Source organism: Corvus hawaiiensis, chromosome 10, assembly GCF_020740725.1.
Source record: "Corvus hawaiiensis isolate bCorHaw1 chromosome 10, bCorHaw1.pri.cur, whole genome shotgun sequence".
NCBI classification, from domain to species: Eukaryota; Metazoa; Chordata; class Aves; order Passeriformes; family Corvidae; genus Corvus; species Corvus hawaiiensis.
In genome coordinates, this window is record NC_063222.1 from 5,622,946 (window position 1) to 5,641,121 (window position 18,176).

The 18,176-nt window shown below is 44.0% G+C and overlaps 1 protein-coding gene across 1 annotated transcript; it reads right to left on the reverse strand.

Moving 5' to 3' along the window:
- Positions 1 to 928: 928 nt before the first annotated feature.
- On the reverse strand, positions 929 to 15,997 carry AMMECR1L (AMMECR1 like). Its single transcript, XM_048314515.1, has 7 exons — positions 15,745 to 15,997; positions 13,281 to 13,725; positions 7,959 to 8,069; positions 7,374 to 7,488; positions 6,555 to 6,645; positions 5,493 to 5,589; positions 929 to 4,327 (listed from the first exon to the last, which is right to left on the reverse strand). Exons 2-7 carry the CDS (start codon positions 13,685 to 13,687, stop codon positions 4,216 to 4,218), a joined length of 933 nt encoding a protein of 310 aa, XP_048170472.1. The 5' UTR covers positions 13,688 to 13,725; positions 15,745 to 15,997; the 3' UTR covers positions 929 to 4,215.
- Positions 15,998 to 18,176: the final 2,179 nt, after the last annotated feature.

Here is an 18,176-nt window from a genome sequence, read left to right on the forward strand (position 1 = left end):
AACTGGAATTCACCTGGAAATCCTGTTAGTCACAGCATCTGCCTCACGTTGCCTAAGGGATTGACTTTCTAGCCTTCCTAGTACCAGCACCTGAAAATAGGTTTTTGCTTTGGAGTTGCACTGAGATAAATGAGCTTCTCAGGCACATTTAAGTCAAAACTACCCTCCCCCTTGGTTTGGTTGGTGTTTTTTTTGGTCTTATGACTGTTTATTGACATCCAGGGTTGCCCTTCCCAAGAGCCACAAGCAGAAAATGTAGCATCTCTAACTATACAGCTGCCATAGACAGAAAGTTAACAATTATCTGAAAATGTATGGAAAAAACCATGTAAGCCAGAGATATAATTCAAAACTATCCTACAATTCAGTTAATCCTGTCCTGTCTCAAAGCAAATGTTAAAATAGTAAGAATCTTGAAAGATGGGTGTTTTATTCCACTGAAATAAGATTTTTACATCACCTGAGGACTATAGCCCTAAAGTATAGACAATTTGTTCTCAGTTCATTTTGGAAGACAAAACCACAAAAGAACAATTTTGAGTTTCAGAAAGATTTACAGTACTCTGTATGTATGTGCTTTATACATTCCACCATCATGGCAACTGATAGAAAGTTACTGTCAAGCAAACATTATTTAAGGATACAAAGACACTACTATGCCATTATTAATGAAATATATTTAATATTTGGTTTTAATTTTCCTCCTATTTTTCCTTGCTTTCTTACAGTGAGCCCGTTTGATTATTGGTGTTTTACCAGACAGCTGTCATCCCACTCTGGCAACCTTCCTGGTTTTGAATATGTGGTATAATTTACAGGTTTGCTACTCATACCTGTAATATATTGTTTGTCTTTCTAGATGAGAACAATTTCATCTTATCCCCCACAGAGACTGTGAGAACTCATATAAAGAGGACAGTACAAATAATCTTTATCCATTATGATTTATTCTCTACAATACTTCATTAGAGGATAGAGTTCAATTATTTACACTCAGAAATTATTATATAGGTAGGAGGCAACCAAGTGTAATATAAAGAATTGGTCTGACGTCTCTGCACTGTAGGTCAAAAGAGGTCTCCTGCTTTAAGGAAATAAATTAACCAAAAAAACCCCCAACAAAACAACATGTAGTTTCTGAATACAAACAGAAAACAGCACTAATAGTCAGTGAAGACTGCAGAGGTTTGTTAATGTACTATGAAAACAAATTATTCTGTGCAAAGGTTAAAATGAACTCTTAGATTTCCTTACAGATTTTTTTTTTTCTGATAAATTGTAGATATGTGATATTTTGACCATATAACATTCCCAAACTGAAATGGCTTCAGTTGAGATTGACTGTTGAACAACATGAAAAAAAAAAATTAAGAACCTCACAGTGGAAACATTTCAACACTGACAGACTCCAGTGATCAAAGACATTCTCCTGTAGTTACTGTAAAACAAAGACATTTCATCATTGCAGTGAGATTATTTATCAGTTGTGGTTGTCATGAGAATAAGCCCTTCTAGACCAAAAGGCACTTGCTTCTAAGGATGAGCTAATCCACATCAAACCAGGTAACAGTTGTTTTGAGGAGTAGTTCTAACCAGCTGTCCCAGCCAAGCAACCACGGAGAAAATTTCAGATCAATTGGCCACTGATTTTGGTTGTCTCCATCTTGAGGGAATTCAAACTACAATTTGTTCCTAGTTCACCTCTTTCATCCTTATGCATAGCTGCCATGTAATGATCTAGAGACGGGATTATTTCCTGAGACCACCTGTCCTTGTCATACATTTCTCTGAGCTGACTTAGCTATTGACACAGTTTTCAACTGATTTTATAGCTGGACCCTTATGGGACTAAAGCTGAGAGGGCCTGTTCCTTAGGCAGCAGACCAGTGTTTCTGATCTGCCAGGTTCTCTTCTCACTGCAACAAGACAAGAACACAGTACATATTTAGAGGCATTTTTGTTTTGTTGTTGTTTTTTTTTTTTTTTTAACAGACTGAGGGGGGAAATAGAAGTGGGAGAGGATAAGACTTCCCCAGTCCCAAACCATCTGTCCCACTTCAGGCTTAAACCAACCAAGTTACTCAATCCTAAAATTCTGTTCTTTAAAAAAATGACAACTAACCCTCCCCACCCCACCCTTTAGTCATCCCCTAGTCAAAGAAACTGAAATCAGGAAAACACTATACACTGTTGAAGACACAGAACAGGGCAAACATCTGAAAAAGAAACAGTATAGTTGAAAAGCCTGGCACTGTATGCCTGCATGACCAGTCTCACTGAGCGTGCTCAGGGGTGAAGTTTTAGCACCATTTTTTTGCCTTTTTTTAAACCTTTTAGAAATTAAATTCTAACATAGAACACTTGAACAGTAATGAGTGTAGCCCTATGTATCATACTGTTTGACAGCTGAAACGTGAGTGGTATGCCTGGAGCTGACCCCACCCTCCCCCATCACTACATGGCACCTGGGAGAGTAATTACAAACTGGAGTGGTTTGTAACGAGACTCATTTATTCTCAGCAGCAGGAAGTCATGAAACAATCCTTTCATCTTCAATTGCTTTTCAACAATATCACAAGGGAAAAGTGGCAATTTGTAAGAATGACCCAATACAGAAGGAAAGCTGGGTCAATATTGCACCGTTATCCAGAGGAATCTCCCTCACATCTCTCTCCTCCAGCAGAACATTTCACCAACATGAAGCAAAATGGCACAAATTGTGCCTTTCTTCCTTAGGACCAGGAACAGCACCCTGCAGTTCTCAGCTTCCTACCAGCCCTATTCCCTGCCATACCAAGGCATAATTTCAGGCTTCAAACACCAGCCAATTACAACACACAAGCAGTTTCTAAAGAGCTATGCAACCAAACAGCCATGACTCTGCTATGCACTTGTATTTTCTTCCCTGATCATTACTGACCCTCCAGAAATTTGGAAAACCAACCAACCAAACCCACCTCAAATTATATTCTGAAGTCCAGTTATCTCATTGGCAGAGTGTCATAATTTAGAGTTTATGACATCCCTCAATGATGCAGCAGAATAACAACTGATAACTTCCTTTTAGAAAAGAGAATTTCTTGTGATCATCAACCACAGGAGAAAAAATACAGAATGCACATGAGTTTCATGCAGTTTGGGCAACACAAATTTCCCCACTCACTGCCTGGATGTGACAATGACTAAGCCAAGTAAGATTAATCTTAACAGCAAAACTACAGAGCTCCATTCCATAGACCTGCTACAAACTGGAACACACTCACAGCCCCTAAGATCAGTAGTCATACTGGCAAAAGTGGCTGTCCTATCAAAAGGAAGGTCCCCAAGACTGTTAGCTTAAATTAAACAAATTTCCGTCACCTACTCTCACTGGTACGACTACAGTCAATGCTCTGCAAGCCCCTCCCCAGCCCTAATCCTATCTCTTACAAATATTTGGAAACAAAACTTGGTCATAACAAAGACTGTCCAGGGACACTCGAGTGTCTTTTCCTCTGTGTACACAGCATGTGCCATGTCACTCTCTTACAGGCAAAACAGCATTGCATTTCATAGCAGGCTTCATCACCAAGAATCCAACCTACCAAAGATCTGAGCTTAAAGCCTTCAAGGGTTTATTTAAATAATGGATTAATTTTTCACATGTTTTCTGTCCATGAGGATGGGGTGCTATCCAGGTGTTCAACCCTCCCCAATATCATGATGTCCGCCTGTGATGCGTGGGGACTGCAATCAGCTCTCAGTACACAACAGATACCAAAGGTTAAAAAAAAATTAAAAAGAACCTAAAAAATGTTTTGTTGGACTCCGTTGCCCAGGCTGCCAGGGGAATGCTCCTACTTGATCTGGGGGGTTTCCGTAACAAACAACTCAAGTTTCCAGAGTGTCAGTAACACCCAGGAACAGATCAGTCCGAAGCAGTACTTTCACTCCTAAAGGTCTTCTGCACCTCACGACAGTTCGTAGGCATGGAGCCCCAATCCAACTGAACCCCCACTCGGAGGGAAGGCTGAGATAAGGCTTGGGCCCCTGAAGTCCTGTCACGCTCTCATCCTCCCCCCAGGTCAGTGGGAAGGCAGACTTGGCAACGGAAGCTAGCATCATAAAATGGTGCAGTAATAGAAGTAACTGGACCAGGAAGAGGAGGCATCTGCCCCGATGATGTCATAGCCGTTGGCAGCAACTGGGGAGTGGGACTGGTCATGCAGCCGTGTGTCAGGAGTAATGATTGTAGAGGGGGGGGGCATGAAGAGTGCCATTCTGGAAACAATGCTGGCGGGAGGCCATGTACTCTGCATAACTGATTGTCACCTTCTCACTGCGGTACCTGTGGGAACAGCGGCAGGAAAATAACGTCAGACTACGCAACACGGAGGGACTGGACATAAAAACATTCACCCCAGACTCCCCTTTAGCTCAGAGCCAGTGATGACCAAGAGGAACCCACGTGTATGAATAACCTATTGAGCCTGAATTAGCTCCAGTGTCCCAAAAGATGAGCCCTAATCAAGGTGATCATAATTAAAGGGATGCCTGAAGTAGCACACAGGAAAAAAATAATCGATTTGTATTCTTTTTTACCCACGTGCAATGGGCAAAAATGGCATGAAAAGTTTGCTGGAAGAAGATTCAACTACAGTGATTAAATAACCAGTATTTCACTATTGTTTTCTTCTGTGGTTATCTCCACGTTTGAAAAGGCAGTGAAAAAAATTGAGAGGTGGGTAAAGAGAGGTTTATTATAGCTTATAAATGAGTTAGTCCATGTTGTACAATCAGAATTCACAAAATGTGAAGTTCCTTTGGAGAGACTGGAGTTTTCCAAGTTCTTCTAAAGCATGCTAAACAACAGCCAGCTACAAAGTGGTTATGAGTTGCACTAAGATCACATTACATCATATTTTAATGAAAACCTTCATCCTGTCATCTCCTGTTAAAGAAAACCCTGCACACCCACCTCATTTCTCTAGAGGTAAAGAATGACCTGATAAATTAGTGTTTCTATACAGAAGAAAACCAGAAAGTCCCAATTTTTACTAACATAAAGGGGGCAGAAACCAATAGCACAGCTAGGGGTATAGAAAAGCAAGCAAATTCTGAAAACCAGCCAAATTTGAGTGTGGTTTGGTTTGAAGACAGCTGTCACCTATGAATAGCTACAGCATTCACAGATGAGCACACTGAGAAAAGGAAGTTCATTGAAACATACCGAAAAAATCAAAGGTTCTGTTTCTGATCTTTCACATAGATGGTAATACTAAAACCAGTGACACTTCTCTTAGAAAAATGCCAACTTCGATCCTGCACGGACCAAACACATTGTGCTTAATTCCATGTGCATTATATGCCTACCACATGGCATTTGTGATTTGGTCTTTCACACTGCATCTCCTCTGGAAGAGGCATAAAGACTTATATCAAGCACAAATATTTTAAATCACCCAGAAACCACTATAAAGTAAAATTAAAAGACAACAAATACATCTACTTACCTGGTAAGTTTAATTGTTTTCCTAAAATCATTGGTAATGGGAGCCTTAAAGCCACCTTTCCTGAGTAAGGAGTCTATGGTCTGGATCTGATCCCAGTCTATTGAAAAATAGAAGCAAGGCAAATTTTTCAAAATAAAAAAATGTTTCAAAACCACAAGAGATGCATAAAAAGAACTCTAGAAAAACAAACAACTAAACAGGAAACCCCGAGCTTCAGAAATCCTAGTGTTGAACTGGACATATATGGCCTGATGCATGCACACTATCTGCACATGCCTACCCCTTTAAACTCATTGGAGCTGATCTATGAAACAGTAATTCCATTTTCCATTCCATGTCTTCTTATAAAGGTCTGTGCCTTGCTACTGTTGCTGGGACCCCGAAATTTTCATCATGTGCCACTTAGCTCCCTTGAAAATAAGATAATACTTAGCTCTTTACATAAACAAATTGGGATTGATGCTCTAGTGATAGCACAGTGCACTGCTATGTGAGAGATCAGAGTTAAAATTCCTTAGTCTTTTGCCCCTGAGCCAGGAGGATGCGACCACTCCACTCTGCTAGGTGGAGGAAAGGAGGAGGCAATATTTTGAGCAGTTACCATGGTGACCACTACTCTATTTGAGTGGGAAGTGTGCTTCAGAGGGGCTGTGTTTCTAGCCCTCCTCTGGAGGATGCTACTTTAGCAAGAATGGGGAGGAAAGTGACTCTCCTGTTGGTGCTGTGCAGCGTGCAGTTATCCTAGTTGGTGGGAGAAACATAGAAGAGGAAAGATGCAATGCTGAATGAGGCTGGAAGAGCCATACTTCGAGATCCTCTATTTCTTCAGCCCTAAAATATTCTGACACTAAGATACAGCTGTGCAAAGATATGGGATGAGAAAGGGCCAGATGAAAACCCAGCAACAACTGTATCAGGTGTCAGTTGTCAAGATTAAGCCTGGTGGTTCCATGGCACCACTATGAAGACAGCATTGTATTCCAAGCCCCAAACTGGTAGATTTAAGTTACCCAATTCTGTGAAACAATGTGTTGACATGTTTGGCTGCCATCTCAAACCCACCTTGTTCCTTAGCAACCTCAGGTAAATACGTGGCTGTGCGTTTGACACCTTTCTCATTGATGAACTCTATTCTGATCCCATGGATTCCAACCTATAGATGGAAATGAACAGCCAAATAAGAGGTGTTTGCTAGCACTGAGTCCATGACTGAGTTGTCATTCCCACAACGCTGTGTATCTCTCTCTCTCTTTGGACAGTTTGGCTTTTGCCTGGATAAGGTCATTCTCTTCCCCACTCTCTGCTCTTGCCTGGCAAGTCTCACAAGTGGCTCTCTTAGCCACCCTTCCCAGACAAGCCTCACCAGTGTCCCTGCCACTTCTCCTGAGGTAAGTCTTGTCAGTTTTCCATCTCTTCTGTCACGCAAGAGAGACAAAATCTCTGCACACAAGAATGATGCCTAAAATTACCCAACTATAAAGTCCACACATATATTCTTCTTGAATGAAATACAATTCCATGTACAAGGTCCTAAAAACCATTCATACCTCTGGTCTTAACTACTTTTTATTTCCAGTTTCTATCCACACCATCAAAATACTTCCCAGGTTTTTATACATGTATTTACACCCATTGCCTATTGGGCCAAGTCCATGAATCACTTTCATGTTTCTTTTATTCGCATTCAGATCACCCCCAACCAAAAGCATACTGCTAGGCCATCCCCTTCCTTCCTTCTAATTTTCCAGCCCCATTTCTTCTATTCCCAGTCTCTTCTAACCCCATACACCCCTGTAATGAAGGAGATACATCACCATGTACTAACCCGAACCCGAATGGAACGAGAGAGTGATGCAGAGTTCCAAATGCACCTGTTCTCACCTCCCAGTCCAGGTAGTCACTGGCATCCTCAAAGTTAGTGAGGAGGGAGACAGAGCAGAAGAGTTTGGGCAGCTCCTCGCGGGTCAGGGGGGGAAATCGGCTGTCCTTAAGTGCACTAAAGGGAAGAGAAGATACATCACCCAATACAAGCACCAAATTAAAGTGTCAGATGCTCAATTATCCCCCTTTTGATTATGCCTGCATGAAACGTGTTTCTCTGCTATTGCAGAGAAAGTGATTTGCATCTCTCCCTAATCTAATGAACTGTAATACCAGTGGCAAGCTTCCTGATGCTGTCCAATGCCTACTGCAGTAGGAGAGACATTACGTGATACAGATGTCAAAACTGTTAGTATGCAAGACAGATTTGACAGTAGCCTTAAAATGTCCACTGCAACTCACCTTTTGCAAAGATGTTCCATTAAATCCTGATATATCACCTCACTATAACTATCATACACTCAGGTTTATTTCATTATGAAGTATATTACGTTGAACTATGTCGATCCAACATCGTAACCTTGAATCCTTACAGACCTTCAGTAAACAAACTAATTTCGTATTCATTTCATTTTTGACAGTTACCTGGTTAATGTATATTCCCTGAGTCCTGAGTGAAGATTCATGGCTGAAAAGGTCCCGATGCAGCCACGAAGCCGCTTGTCTCGCCCCGTCTTCCACGTCACAAAGAGTGGACTGAAAAGGTAAAAAAAAAGAAACCCTCCAGCCTCTACAGATATTTGGTTGCTAAGGGGAGACAACCAAGGTGTAAAAGAGCCACATGCCTTTGCTTTCTCTCCCTCCAGTAAACCCCAGCAGGCAGGTTTGCTCACCTGCTATCTAGCAAGAACAGAACTTCATGCCCACACTCCCCACATACAAAGCCCAACACTTCCCTCCACCTTTTCAGCATATTCCCTCCTCTCCAGCAGTACTCTGGAAGTCCTCCATGGATACCTTCCTGGCCAGACTCTGTGCTGTCTTTCTAATGAGTGATATGGTTATCTGATCCCATGGATTCATTACCTGTCAGTATTGGCCTCACTTTGTAGCATCCACTAGTTTACAGCAGACCTCATATAAAAATTAATATAGATTATGCAAATTAGTTCTTTATACTACCATTTCTATAAATCAGATTTGCAAAAAAAGCTTTTTTTTCCTTTTTTTTTTTTTTTAAAGGAATAAAGAGAAATCCAGATTTTTTTTTTACTCCCTGTTATTTCCACAAGGATCTGACTTCTGGGTCCATCCCTAAGGCTCAAGCAGTTTATGTCCATATCTTTTGCTTACCTTACATTTGATTTCTATTTACACATATTCCCTCCTGTTGAACACATACCTAAAACCCTATTGTTCCTACTCGAACATCACCTGGATGTCCACCTTCCTGTCTACCATCACAAATTTACAGGCATACTAGTAGATTCTCAAACTCAGCAGGCTCATTTCAAGCTGTTAAACTACAACTCATGATTTGGCCTTAAAGAATAACAAGTTCAGTATAATAGAGCTCTATGAAGAGATAAACAGGTAAAGATGACTGTGAAGATTAAATACAAAAAATTAACTTCTACAGAAGTGAGTGAAATTGCAAAGAGATGTAGAGAGAAACACTAAAAGGACAGTGGTGGTTGCAGCTCTACAAGAATGTCTGAACATCTGCAAAATTCTGTAAGGCAACTGATAATGCTGACCTAATTATAAAAACAGGATGAGTGATTCTGTGACTTGTTCAGAGTACAGAGTACTAAATACAAAACATCAGTCTGTGGATTTCTATTGAACTTTAAGTAATATGATAGAATATAATTTTCTGAGATTAAAAGAACATTGACAGGAGTTTTGAACCATCAAGACCGATTCGACAACATAGCTCAGACACTTTCCTCAAACTCTTGAAGCTTTTGTAAGCAATGTACCTCTGCAGCAAACCTTACCAAAAATACTAAGATACTCTATTGAGACAACAAAACCAGAATGGAGTGTGGATGGTTTCTCAAACACAGCAACAGAACTTCTTACGTCTAAGTATTGAGAACATAATTTAAACATATTTTAAACTGTAGTAATAAACCAATGCCCAGTGATGTTTCTCAGAGCAACAATGGAATTAAATCCATCATAACATAAATCCATCATTCAGGATCTAGTTACCAGCTGTGACCAATGGCATAAGTAAGAGCCAAAAGAGCGATTAGCCCTTGAGTGATAAATGTGAAGGACTTTGCCCACAGAGGAAGTGGAAACACCCTTCCAAACCCAACAACAACCTTCTGGTTGGCTTGACCAAGACATGGGATTTTCTGTCCTAGTTTTCCAATAACACTTCAAGGCACTTGCAGGATATCATTCCTCTACATTTTCATCTAGCTATCATATGTTGAAAGAGCAAACAGAAAAAGAGTGTAAGAAAATACATTAGAAAACTTAAAAAAAAACCAAAACAAAGAGATACTAAACTTACACAGGAGATCTCTGAGAAACATTACTGTCACAAGTTCAGTAGAAATTTACCTTAATCTAATAAAATTTTGAAAGTACTGCTCAGTCCACGTGACACTCACCCCAAAGAGAAAAGGAAAGGAAGAACATAAAAAACATCACTCACAGAATACAAATCTAAGTAAATTCCTCTTCAATTCAAATTGCAGGTTCACATTATCAATTTGCCTCTTTCCCCTTCCAAAGGGAAAAAAATCCCACAACCCATCTTTCCACTGAGCTGCAACACAGCTTTATGCATCTATAATATAAGAGATATTATCAGAGGGGAGAAGATAATTGCTTCAGAAGGCTGTATATTTTAAAATACCTTAAAGCATATTTAAAACCATTTTTCATTGTGGTCAGAACAACTGAGGCATAAAAAGAGATATGATTCTGTACACATAGATAAAATTTAACTATTTTCACTGCAGAGAAGATGATGTTTCTGTCTCTGAAGAATAAATGCACTCAGCAAATTGCAGGTGCAGCTGACAATAAGCCCATTGTTCCAGAGCCCCTCCTTGAAAAGTGTTATTTCCCAGATGTACTGAGAAAAGTCACAACAATCTTTTGTCCATGTTCACCCAAGAGCATTTACTGGTACTTTGCAGCCATATCCTCAGCAGATTATGTCAACTGTTTCTTCCCCAGCCACAACATCCCACTTATATGTGTTTGATGATGGTTTTTAGGCTGAGAGGGGAATTTCAGCAACTAAAAATTAGCTTCATCAATTGCAACTACAAAGGGAATTTTAAGGTAGAAAAATAAAGTTTGTTCAAATCAGGGTTTAGCTTGTACTAGGGAAAAACCTGTTACAGAACAGATTTTATGATGAAAGTATCTTATTATTTGTCTTGCATGGCAACTAGAAACTTCCATGGTATAGTTTTAGCACCAGTTTGTAATACCTATTATTAAAAAATCAGACTGAAGTACAAAAGTGGAAAAAGTAACCAATTAACTACTTGCACAAGTTCCAAACTGTAATTACTTGGAGTAACCTGAATAGTAAAGGGGATGTTTTCTTGCTTTGCCAAGTTCATTCAGACATAACTACAAGTCTTGCAATGCCACCATTTCTCCATTGATCTGTGACCATCACTGCTAACACTGGAATAAGGGAACCTTACTTCACAGGTATCTGCCAGCTCCATAATTCCCATCAAGAGTGTTGTCCATGTGCACATCCCCTCAGGCTGGTAACTGAAATTCATGGTGGTTTTCAATTCATCACCCCGTAACTTGCATGTTATTACACTGTTTATGCCAAATCCTGACCTTCACACCCACTTTTATCTTTAAGGTTCAGCACCAGTTTAAAAACCAGTTTAAGAACAGGCTGTGCCTCTTTCTATTCAATCAACAGTCTCTTCTCTGTTTGTCCAGAGACACTTGCAGTATAAACCTTTGTTTTGTCCAAAGATCTCTTACACTAAGTATGTCACAAAAGGCCACAATGCAAATTACTTCTGTATTTTTACTTTGTGTACTCTTGTATTTGATAACATTTGGCTTGAAGTTCATTACATTACTGTCTCAAGTGGGACAGTTCATCCTTGTGTGCTGCTCTCCAAGAGAGCAAACCCCAAGCTTTTCCCTGGGGTACCTCCAACTGTTTCCTGGAAGCAACAGCATAAATGCTGAAACACAGGGAAATCCAGGTAAGCATTTGCTGACAGGGGAAGAGAAGGGAAGGGCTGGTTATATTTTGTTGGTGTGCTGATCTAAAAGACTTGTAATTATGAGCACAGAAATAACCAATGAACAAATTTTAACTTTTCAAATCTGGGCATAAAATTCAACCAGCTGCTATTCCCCAAAGGACATCCTTTTTGAAACTAGTCTACAGAAAAAGCAACAAAATCCAGCCAGAAATCTCCTCTGACACCAAAAGAATGCAGCTCTATAAAACCATCTCTCTTACCGGCTTAGCAGAACAACAGCAAATAACCCTTTGCATTCCAAGCGACAAAATAATAAGCAGACTAACATAAAATGTTCTCAGACTAACATAAAATGTTCTAAAGAGAGCCTACTTAGTGTAGGTATGAACACCAGAAATGTTTCAGCCTGGGGAGTCCCTGGAACTATTTGATATCCTAGTCCAGAGCATTTCTCTATTCATTTATATTTACAGTATTAAACAGCTTACTCTGCGGCAGCATTCAGAACATGTATCCATAATCCAGCTTGAATAATAACTGCACGGAAGCACAGCCTACATCCACCCTGACAGCAGTAAGGTGGGCAGTCACTGAATACACAGAGAAAGGAAGTCCTTGACCTGTTTAAGCCATTGTTCCTTACATCAATTTAAAATTCATTAACTTAAATTAAGGATGTCAGCAACTTTTTCTTTTACCTATTGTTCTGGAGGAGGCCCCTGGAGGAGTGTCAGAAGGTCCATCTGTCACTGATCTTTCCCATATAATTCTTTCAACCAACATTTTAACAACATTAACATTTCCACACCTACACAGTCAACCTTCAGATAAACATCAGCTAAATCTCACCAAAGGAAACAGCTTCATAAATCCTTCTCCTCACTTCTGCTCATACACATCTTCTTTCCTCCTAACCTTGGTATCGTCCTTGAAAGTTAACTCTCTTGGCAGTGCTGGGTTCATGGCTGGACTCAAAGGTTTTTCCAACCTAAATGATTCTACGATTTCTCTGCACATTGCTCAACTAGCACTATCTCCCTAACACATCTTCTATAACTGGTAATTTTTAGATTCCCCTCCCTGCTAAACCCATTCACTGGACAGCTGAAGACTCCTGTGAGTGTCCTTGTCCAATCCTCACCAGCCCAGCATTTGTTTCAGGATGAACTGGAAACTTGTTTCAACTTCTTACTTTATTCCCTTTCCATTTGCTTTGCAGAAGGAAGTCTCTTCCCTTCTCCAAGTCAGTGTCTCACATTAGAAGCTGGAGCTTCTTCAAGTTAATGACGTTATTTAACTTTTTTTTAGTACAATTTTATAGGTGGCACTGCTCAGTTAATTTTTTGCAGAGGAATCTACTTACAAAGAAGGGGGCAAACTTCACCAGAACATTACCATGAAGTGGGTTTGCATTCCACCCCCAAGAACACAATGCCTCATGGAACACACCAGACCGTGAGCTGAAGAAGCACCACACCTCTTCGTTCTTTCTGTAGAGCCAAGCATGTTCTTTCTCGAAGGACACTCTCTAAAGCTCACTCATGTCCACCAACAGACAATACTTTAATCTTTTGTGCACTTACAGTGCATCATTTTGTTTCTGGCAGACAAAATAAGGAGCAGAATGCCCCCCTTTCTTCCTGCACACCACTTCTCCCACTCCCCAGAGGAAACCCTTCACCCTTCCCCAACCAAACCACAGCTCTGGAAGCTGTTTTCCAGCTTTGCTCCCACATAAGGATGTACTCACTAGGGGTCATTGGTAAATCGAGGAAGCCGTGGCTGAGGGAACCCGTAGAGATGACAGTAGAGTACATCAAAGCAGTAGCAGCACATCTCTGCTGTCACCACCAGGTTCTTGGTGCTATTGGCAGTTCCATTGGGCCGAGTAAGTGGGCTCAGAGCTCCTGAAGTGGGATTCATTCGAGTAATTGGGGAATTTCCTGGGCCCAAAGTCAAGTCAGATACGTTCTCCCTTCCATTATTCCCATCTGTATGCTGGTGGTTCTGAAGAGGACCTGAACTGGAGCTTGGTACAGTTGTGGTCTGATTCCCATGACTGTGCGTTCCACTCCCAGACAATTTGGGCTTCTTCACCCCACAACAGCCAGCTGCCAGCTTGGGCTCAAGTGGAGGAACACAGCGTCTTTTTCCCATCCTGCTTCAAAACTCGCTGCCTGGAGCACTGCAGAACCCTGGCATGGAGGGGTGGGGAGAGGGGAGAAGTATTACACAAAGAGTTACAGGTGAAAAACCAACAGCTGCTTCCTTGCTTCTGTTACAGAGGAAGAAAACCCTCCAGCACTGAAGAGAGTTCAGCAGAATGGGTGTTTTCACACATAAATTGCGAGAGTATGGACACAACATGCATGCAATCACACTTTCCAAGTTATTGATAAGGTGTACTGAACACTTTAATAGGTGGCTCAAGCAAAAAAAACCATAACCATACTTCCCATAAAAAGAATAAAACTGTGGGAAAACAGAAAAAAAAAAGACTTGGGACTACAGATACATCCTATCCACTACTTTTCCAGCTCACCCCTTCCTCCTCAGTCAATGCCTGCACCAGTGGGAAAGAAATGCATTTCTCCTCCCTGCTCCCAAGAGGAGAATGACAGCAGCCCAAAATGACACCTCTGGGGTTGGACTCCCAGGGGTGTTGCCCTTGATTTAGCACTGGCAAGATCAAAGAGGAGCTAAAAGCACTGAAACCATCATTTTCTAAACTACAGACTATTTTCCAGACCACAAACTGGAAACTGCATTTGCTTTCCAGGACTGGGTGAACCAATACAGCTCCCAAATAAACATGCAGGGGGTACAGGCAAGACGTGCATGAGAGGAAGAGCTGAAGCCAGCGCAGTCTGAACAGAGGAAAGTGACAATAGCAGGAAACAAGTATGGTATAAAAAACCCAACAACTCAAAACAGTGTTATGCCTGCAAAGAAGAGAATAGCAGCTCATGCATCACAAGAAGGGGAGGAACAAACACAGGCAGGAAAGGCTGTGCAGACAGAGATGAACAAACATGATAGGCAAGGATTACAGGTCAGTGGTAGGAACTTAAAACACCAACATCAACACGAGATCTGAATACACCAAGGGAGAGAAAACCAGGAGCTCAAAGCACAGGCACATGAGTCACAGAGAACACCACGGGGGACTGAAGTCACACTCAGCTCTCATGAGTACCAGGGTACTACTGTAACCACCAGAGCAGCCCTCCAACCCTCCCAAGCTGAAAGCACAAACACAGTACTGGGGGGTGAGGGATGACACGCACTGACATTCAGGTCGTGACAACTGCCTCCCTCCTCTGCACGTGCAAACAGTGTAAACTTTATTCATGAAGTTTCATCAGTCGTAGCAGGAGTCACAGGACTCTGAACTTAACTAGAACTGCTGTAAGTGGTGTTGAGAGGTGCACCTCTCAATACAAACCACGCATGCCTGCAGTGCTTGCTCTGCTTAGGAATCCTCACCTGAAGGTTTTAGAAAGACCGTAAGGAACAATTTATATGACCTAAGGAAAATGATAATTTTTTCTTTGATCTCTATTTTGCAATAGTAATAAAATTTAAAAAAAGAAGAAAAAGAAAAAAGAAACCAAACCAGGCAAAAGAAAAGCGTAACTTTGACAAAGCGATCATGTAAATTGTTCAGTGCCTATTAAAAGTAATCTGCTCTGGCTCTAGGAGGGTGCTGAGCCCTACGAGCCTTCCCCAATTACCACTGAAGGCTCAGCCGCATTGGGGAGGATAAATCATTATTTATTTATTCGGAAGCACAACACTTGATTCAAGATCGGAGACGTGGCAGGGGCAGAGGGGAGCTTCCCTCTCTTCTCCCCTCCTCTGCAGTAGGGGCCTAACAAAGGCGGCCACTCGGTCCCAGCCCCGCTTCCCGGGAGAGCCCCGCGGGCGGGCGGGGGGCACACCGGGGCACCGCCGCGGCGGGACGAGCCCCGGGCTCCCGCACACAAACTTTGCGGGGTGTTCGGGGGGGTCCCGCAGCCCCGCCGGGTCCAGCCCGGGGAGACCCCGGGGACCCCCCGTGCCCCCGGCCCGAAGCCCCGAGCAGCACCGGGGCCGCCAGGGGGCGCCGCGGAGCGGGACCCCCCCTGCGGCCTCCTCCAGCCCGGGGCGGGCGGGCGGACCACGGTGCCCCCCTCCACCACTGCCTTCCTCACCCCCCCGGGGGTGTCACCCACCTCCTGCACCCGTCCCGGCTTCTCCTCCGCCTCAGCCCCGCCGCCGCCGCTGCTGCCCCGCAGCCTTCTGCCGCCTCATGGGGCCATGGGCCTGGGCGAGGCTCCCCGGAGAAGCGGGCCCGGCGGGCGGGGGAGCGGGCAGGGCCCGCCGCGGCCGGGGCTTCCCGGGGCGGCCGGAGGACCGGAGCGAGGCCGCGGGCAGGTCCGCCGCTATCCCGGCAGCCTCCTCCTCCTCCTCCTCCTCCCGGCCGTGAGGTAATGAGGGACGAACACTCATAGTCCGCCAGCCTCCCGGCGGCGCCCAAACAACCAAGGCCCATGGGCGGGCGCTCTGCCCCACGCGGGAACCATAGAGACGCGCGCTTCCGCGCTCTCCCGTCACGTGAGCACCGCACGTGCGGGAACAAACAGTTCCGGGGGCGGGGAGGCACCGTCACGCGGCAGCGCCGCGCTGCCATTGGCCAGCGGGGCGATGACGGCTTAGGGGGAGGGGCGCGAGCTGGGGAGCGTCCATTGCGCGGCTCGAAGAGGGGGAATCCTTTCTTCCCTCTTACTCCCTCCTCCCCCCCCCGCTGCCCGGAGCGCTGGTTGGACCCGGCGCGTTGAGGGCCGATCGGCGTGAGGGGGGAGCGGCATTCCGACCCGGCCGTGACGGGGGGGAGCGGCGTTCCGACCCTGCCGAGAGGGGGGGAGCGGCGTTCCGACCCGGCCCTGAGGGGGGAGCGGCGTTCCGACCCTGCCGTGACGGGGGGGAGCGGCGTTCCGGCGCGGCCGTGAGGGGGGAGTGGCGTTCCGACCCGGCCCTGAGGGGGGAGCGGCGTTCCGGCCCGGCCCTGAGGGGGGGGAGCGGCCCTCCGACCCGGCCCTGAGGGGGGGGAAGCGGCCCTCCGACCCGGCCCTGAGGGGGGGGAAGCGGCCCTCCGACCCGGCCCTGAGGGGGGGGAAGCGGCCCTCCGACCCGGCCCTGAGGGGGGAGTGGCGTTCCGACCCGGCCCTGAGGGTTAAAAACAGCTTCGGCCGCCGGGACGATATTAGTTACAGCCGCGTGTAACATACGGTTGTGGCAGAAGCCATAAGTAGCACAACGGCAGCAACGCAAAAATTACTTTAGTATTTCCAGCTTCCACTGGGGCACCCAAATCCTTCCCTCCACCCTTCTTCACAGCACCATAAAAACCAACGCAGAGACGTAGTTACTTCATCAAAGGTTTTAGGACATCTTGTAAAAATAGAAGCACTGCATTCCACCCCGAGAGAATTCTCTGACAGCGGGTGGTTTGGAGTAGGTCAGTGGACGGGACAGGGTAGGGAGGCAGGGCAGTGTGGCTGTACCAGGTGCGCTTGGTGAACGTAAGGGCTAATTGACCACAGCGCTCATTCCTAATTCCCTTCCACGAACACCGGTGAAACGCCCGGGCAAAATGAAGAGCAAACTTTGCATAGCCCAGAGTACCCGCACTGCACATTCAACCCCAAGAGACAAACGGGCTGAACTCCTTCAAGACTGCAAAATGGAATTTATGCCGATCATTTCTGATACCAAGCTTAAGCAATAAATAAGAGGCATAAAAATGTGAATTGGAGAAATCTGGTTGAATGTCAATGATCTTACTTTCTCTTGTAGAATAGAATCACAGAATGGTTGGGGTAGGAAAGGAACTTCAAGCTTGTTGTGTTCCACCCCCTGCCATGGGCAGTCACATCTTCTACAGTTTACTCGTGGCCTTCAACATTATAGAATCTACATGGTTTCCACAGCACAAGAGCAGCACTGTCATTACTGCCATTCTAAGGTATTGGACAGCATCATCCTTTTAGTCTAGATGGCAGGCAGCCTTGAATACCAACTTATGAAAAACTAAGGTTACAAAGAATCGGGTCAGAATACTTGGAAGAACAGAACAAGTTCCCAACTTTTGCAGTGCTGAAAACAATCCTTCCCTCCCTTCTTCCCCCCAAATACCTCTCTTTGCTGGTAATGCCTTGGATTGCACCTAAAATCCTTTTGCCAAGATATGAAACAGTTCCCAGCGCTGCAAAAATCCACTTCATAATCACCAGCGAGCTTCTTGCCGAGTCCTTAGGAACCTGTGAGTGTTGGCACTGTGTTTTATTACCCTGACAACATCAAACAAATACTTGACCAGTTGTGCATGTTCTTCTCTTCCTGAAGGACAAGAAATGCGAGATGATAGCAGCACTTTAATTCCCACCTTTTCTAGTCTTACCTCTGCTTTTAATTTCAACATACACAATTACCGTAACTTCGGTATTAGGAAAGTTAATGTCATTATATTAGAATTGTATCTTTCAATGGAAGTGGTTTCATTTGAACAAGCAAAATCAAGCTAATACCATCCACAGCTGAAACTAATTTGGTTTGCATGTGTTAAAAGTAAAAACACAAGAACAGTGTGGATATGGACATTCTA

Excerpts from the sequence above, each read along its gene's own strand:
- AMMECR1L (XM_048314515.1), bottom strand. The coding sequence starts at position 13,687 with ATGGGAAAAAGACGCTGTGTTCCTCCACTTGAGCCCAAGCTGGCAGCT. Across the intron at positions 7,489-7,958 it reads AGGGAATATACATTAACCAG|TGCACTTAAGGACAGCCGAT; the intron begins GTAACTGTCAAA and ends TCTTCCCTTTAG. Across the intron at positions 4,328-5,492 it reads AAAACAATTAAACTTACCAG|GTACCGCAGTGAGAAGGTGA; the intron begins GTAAGTAGATGT and ends CTGTTCCCACAG.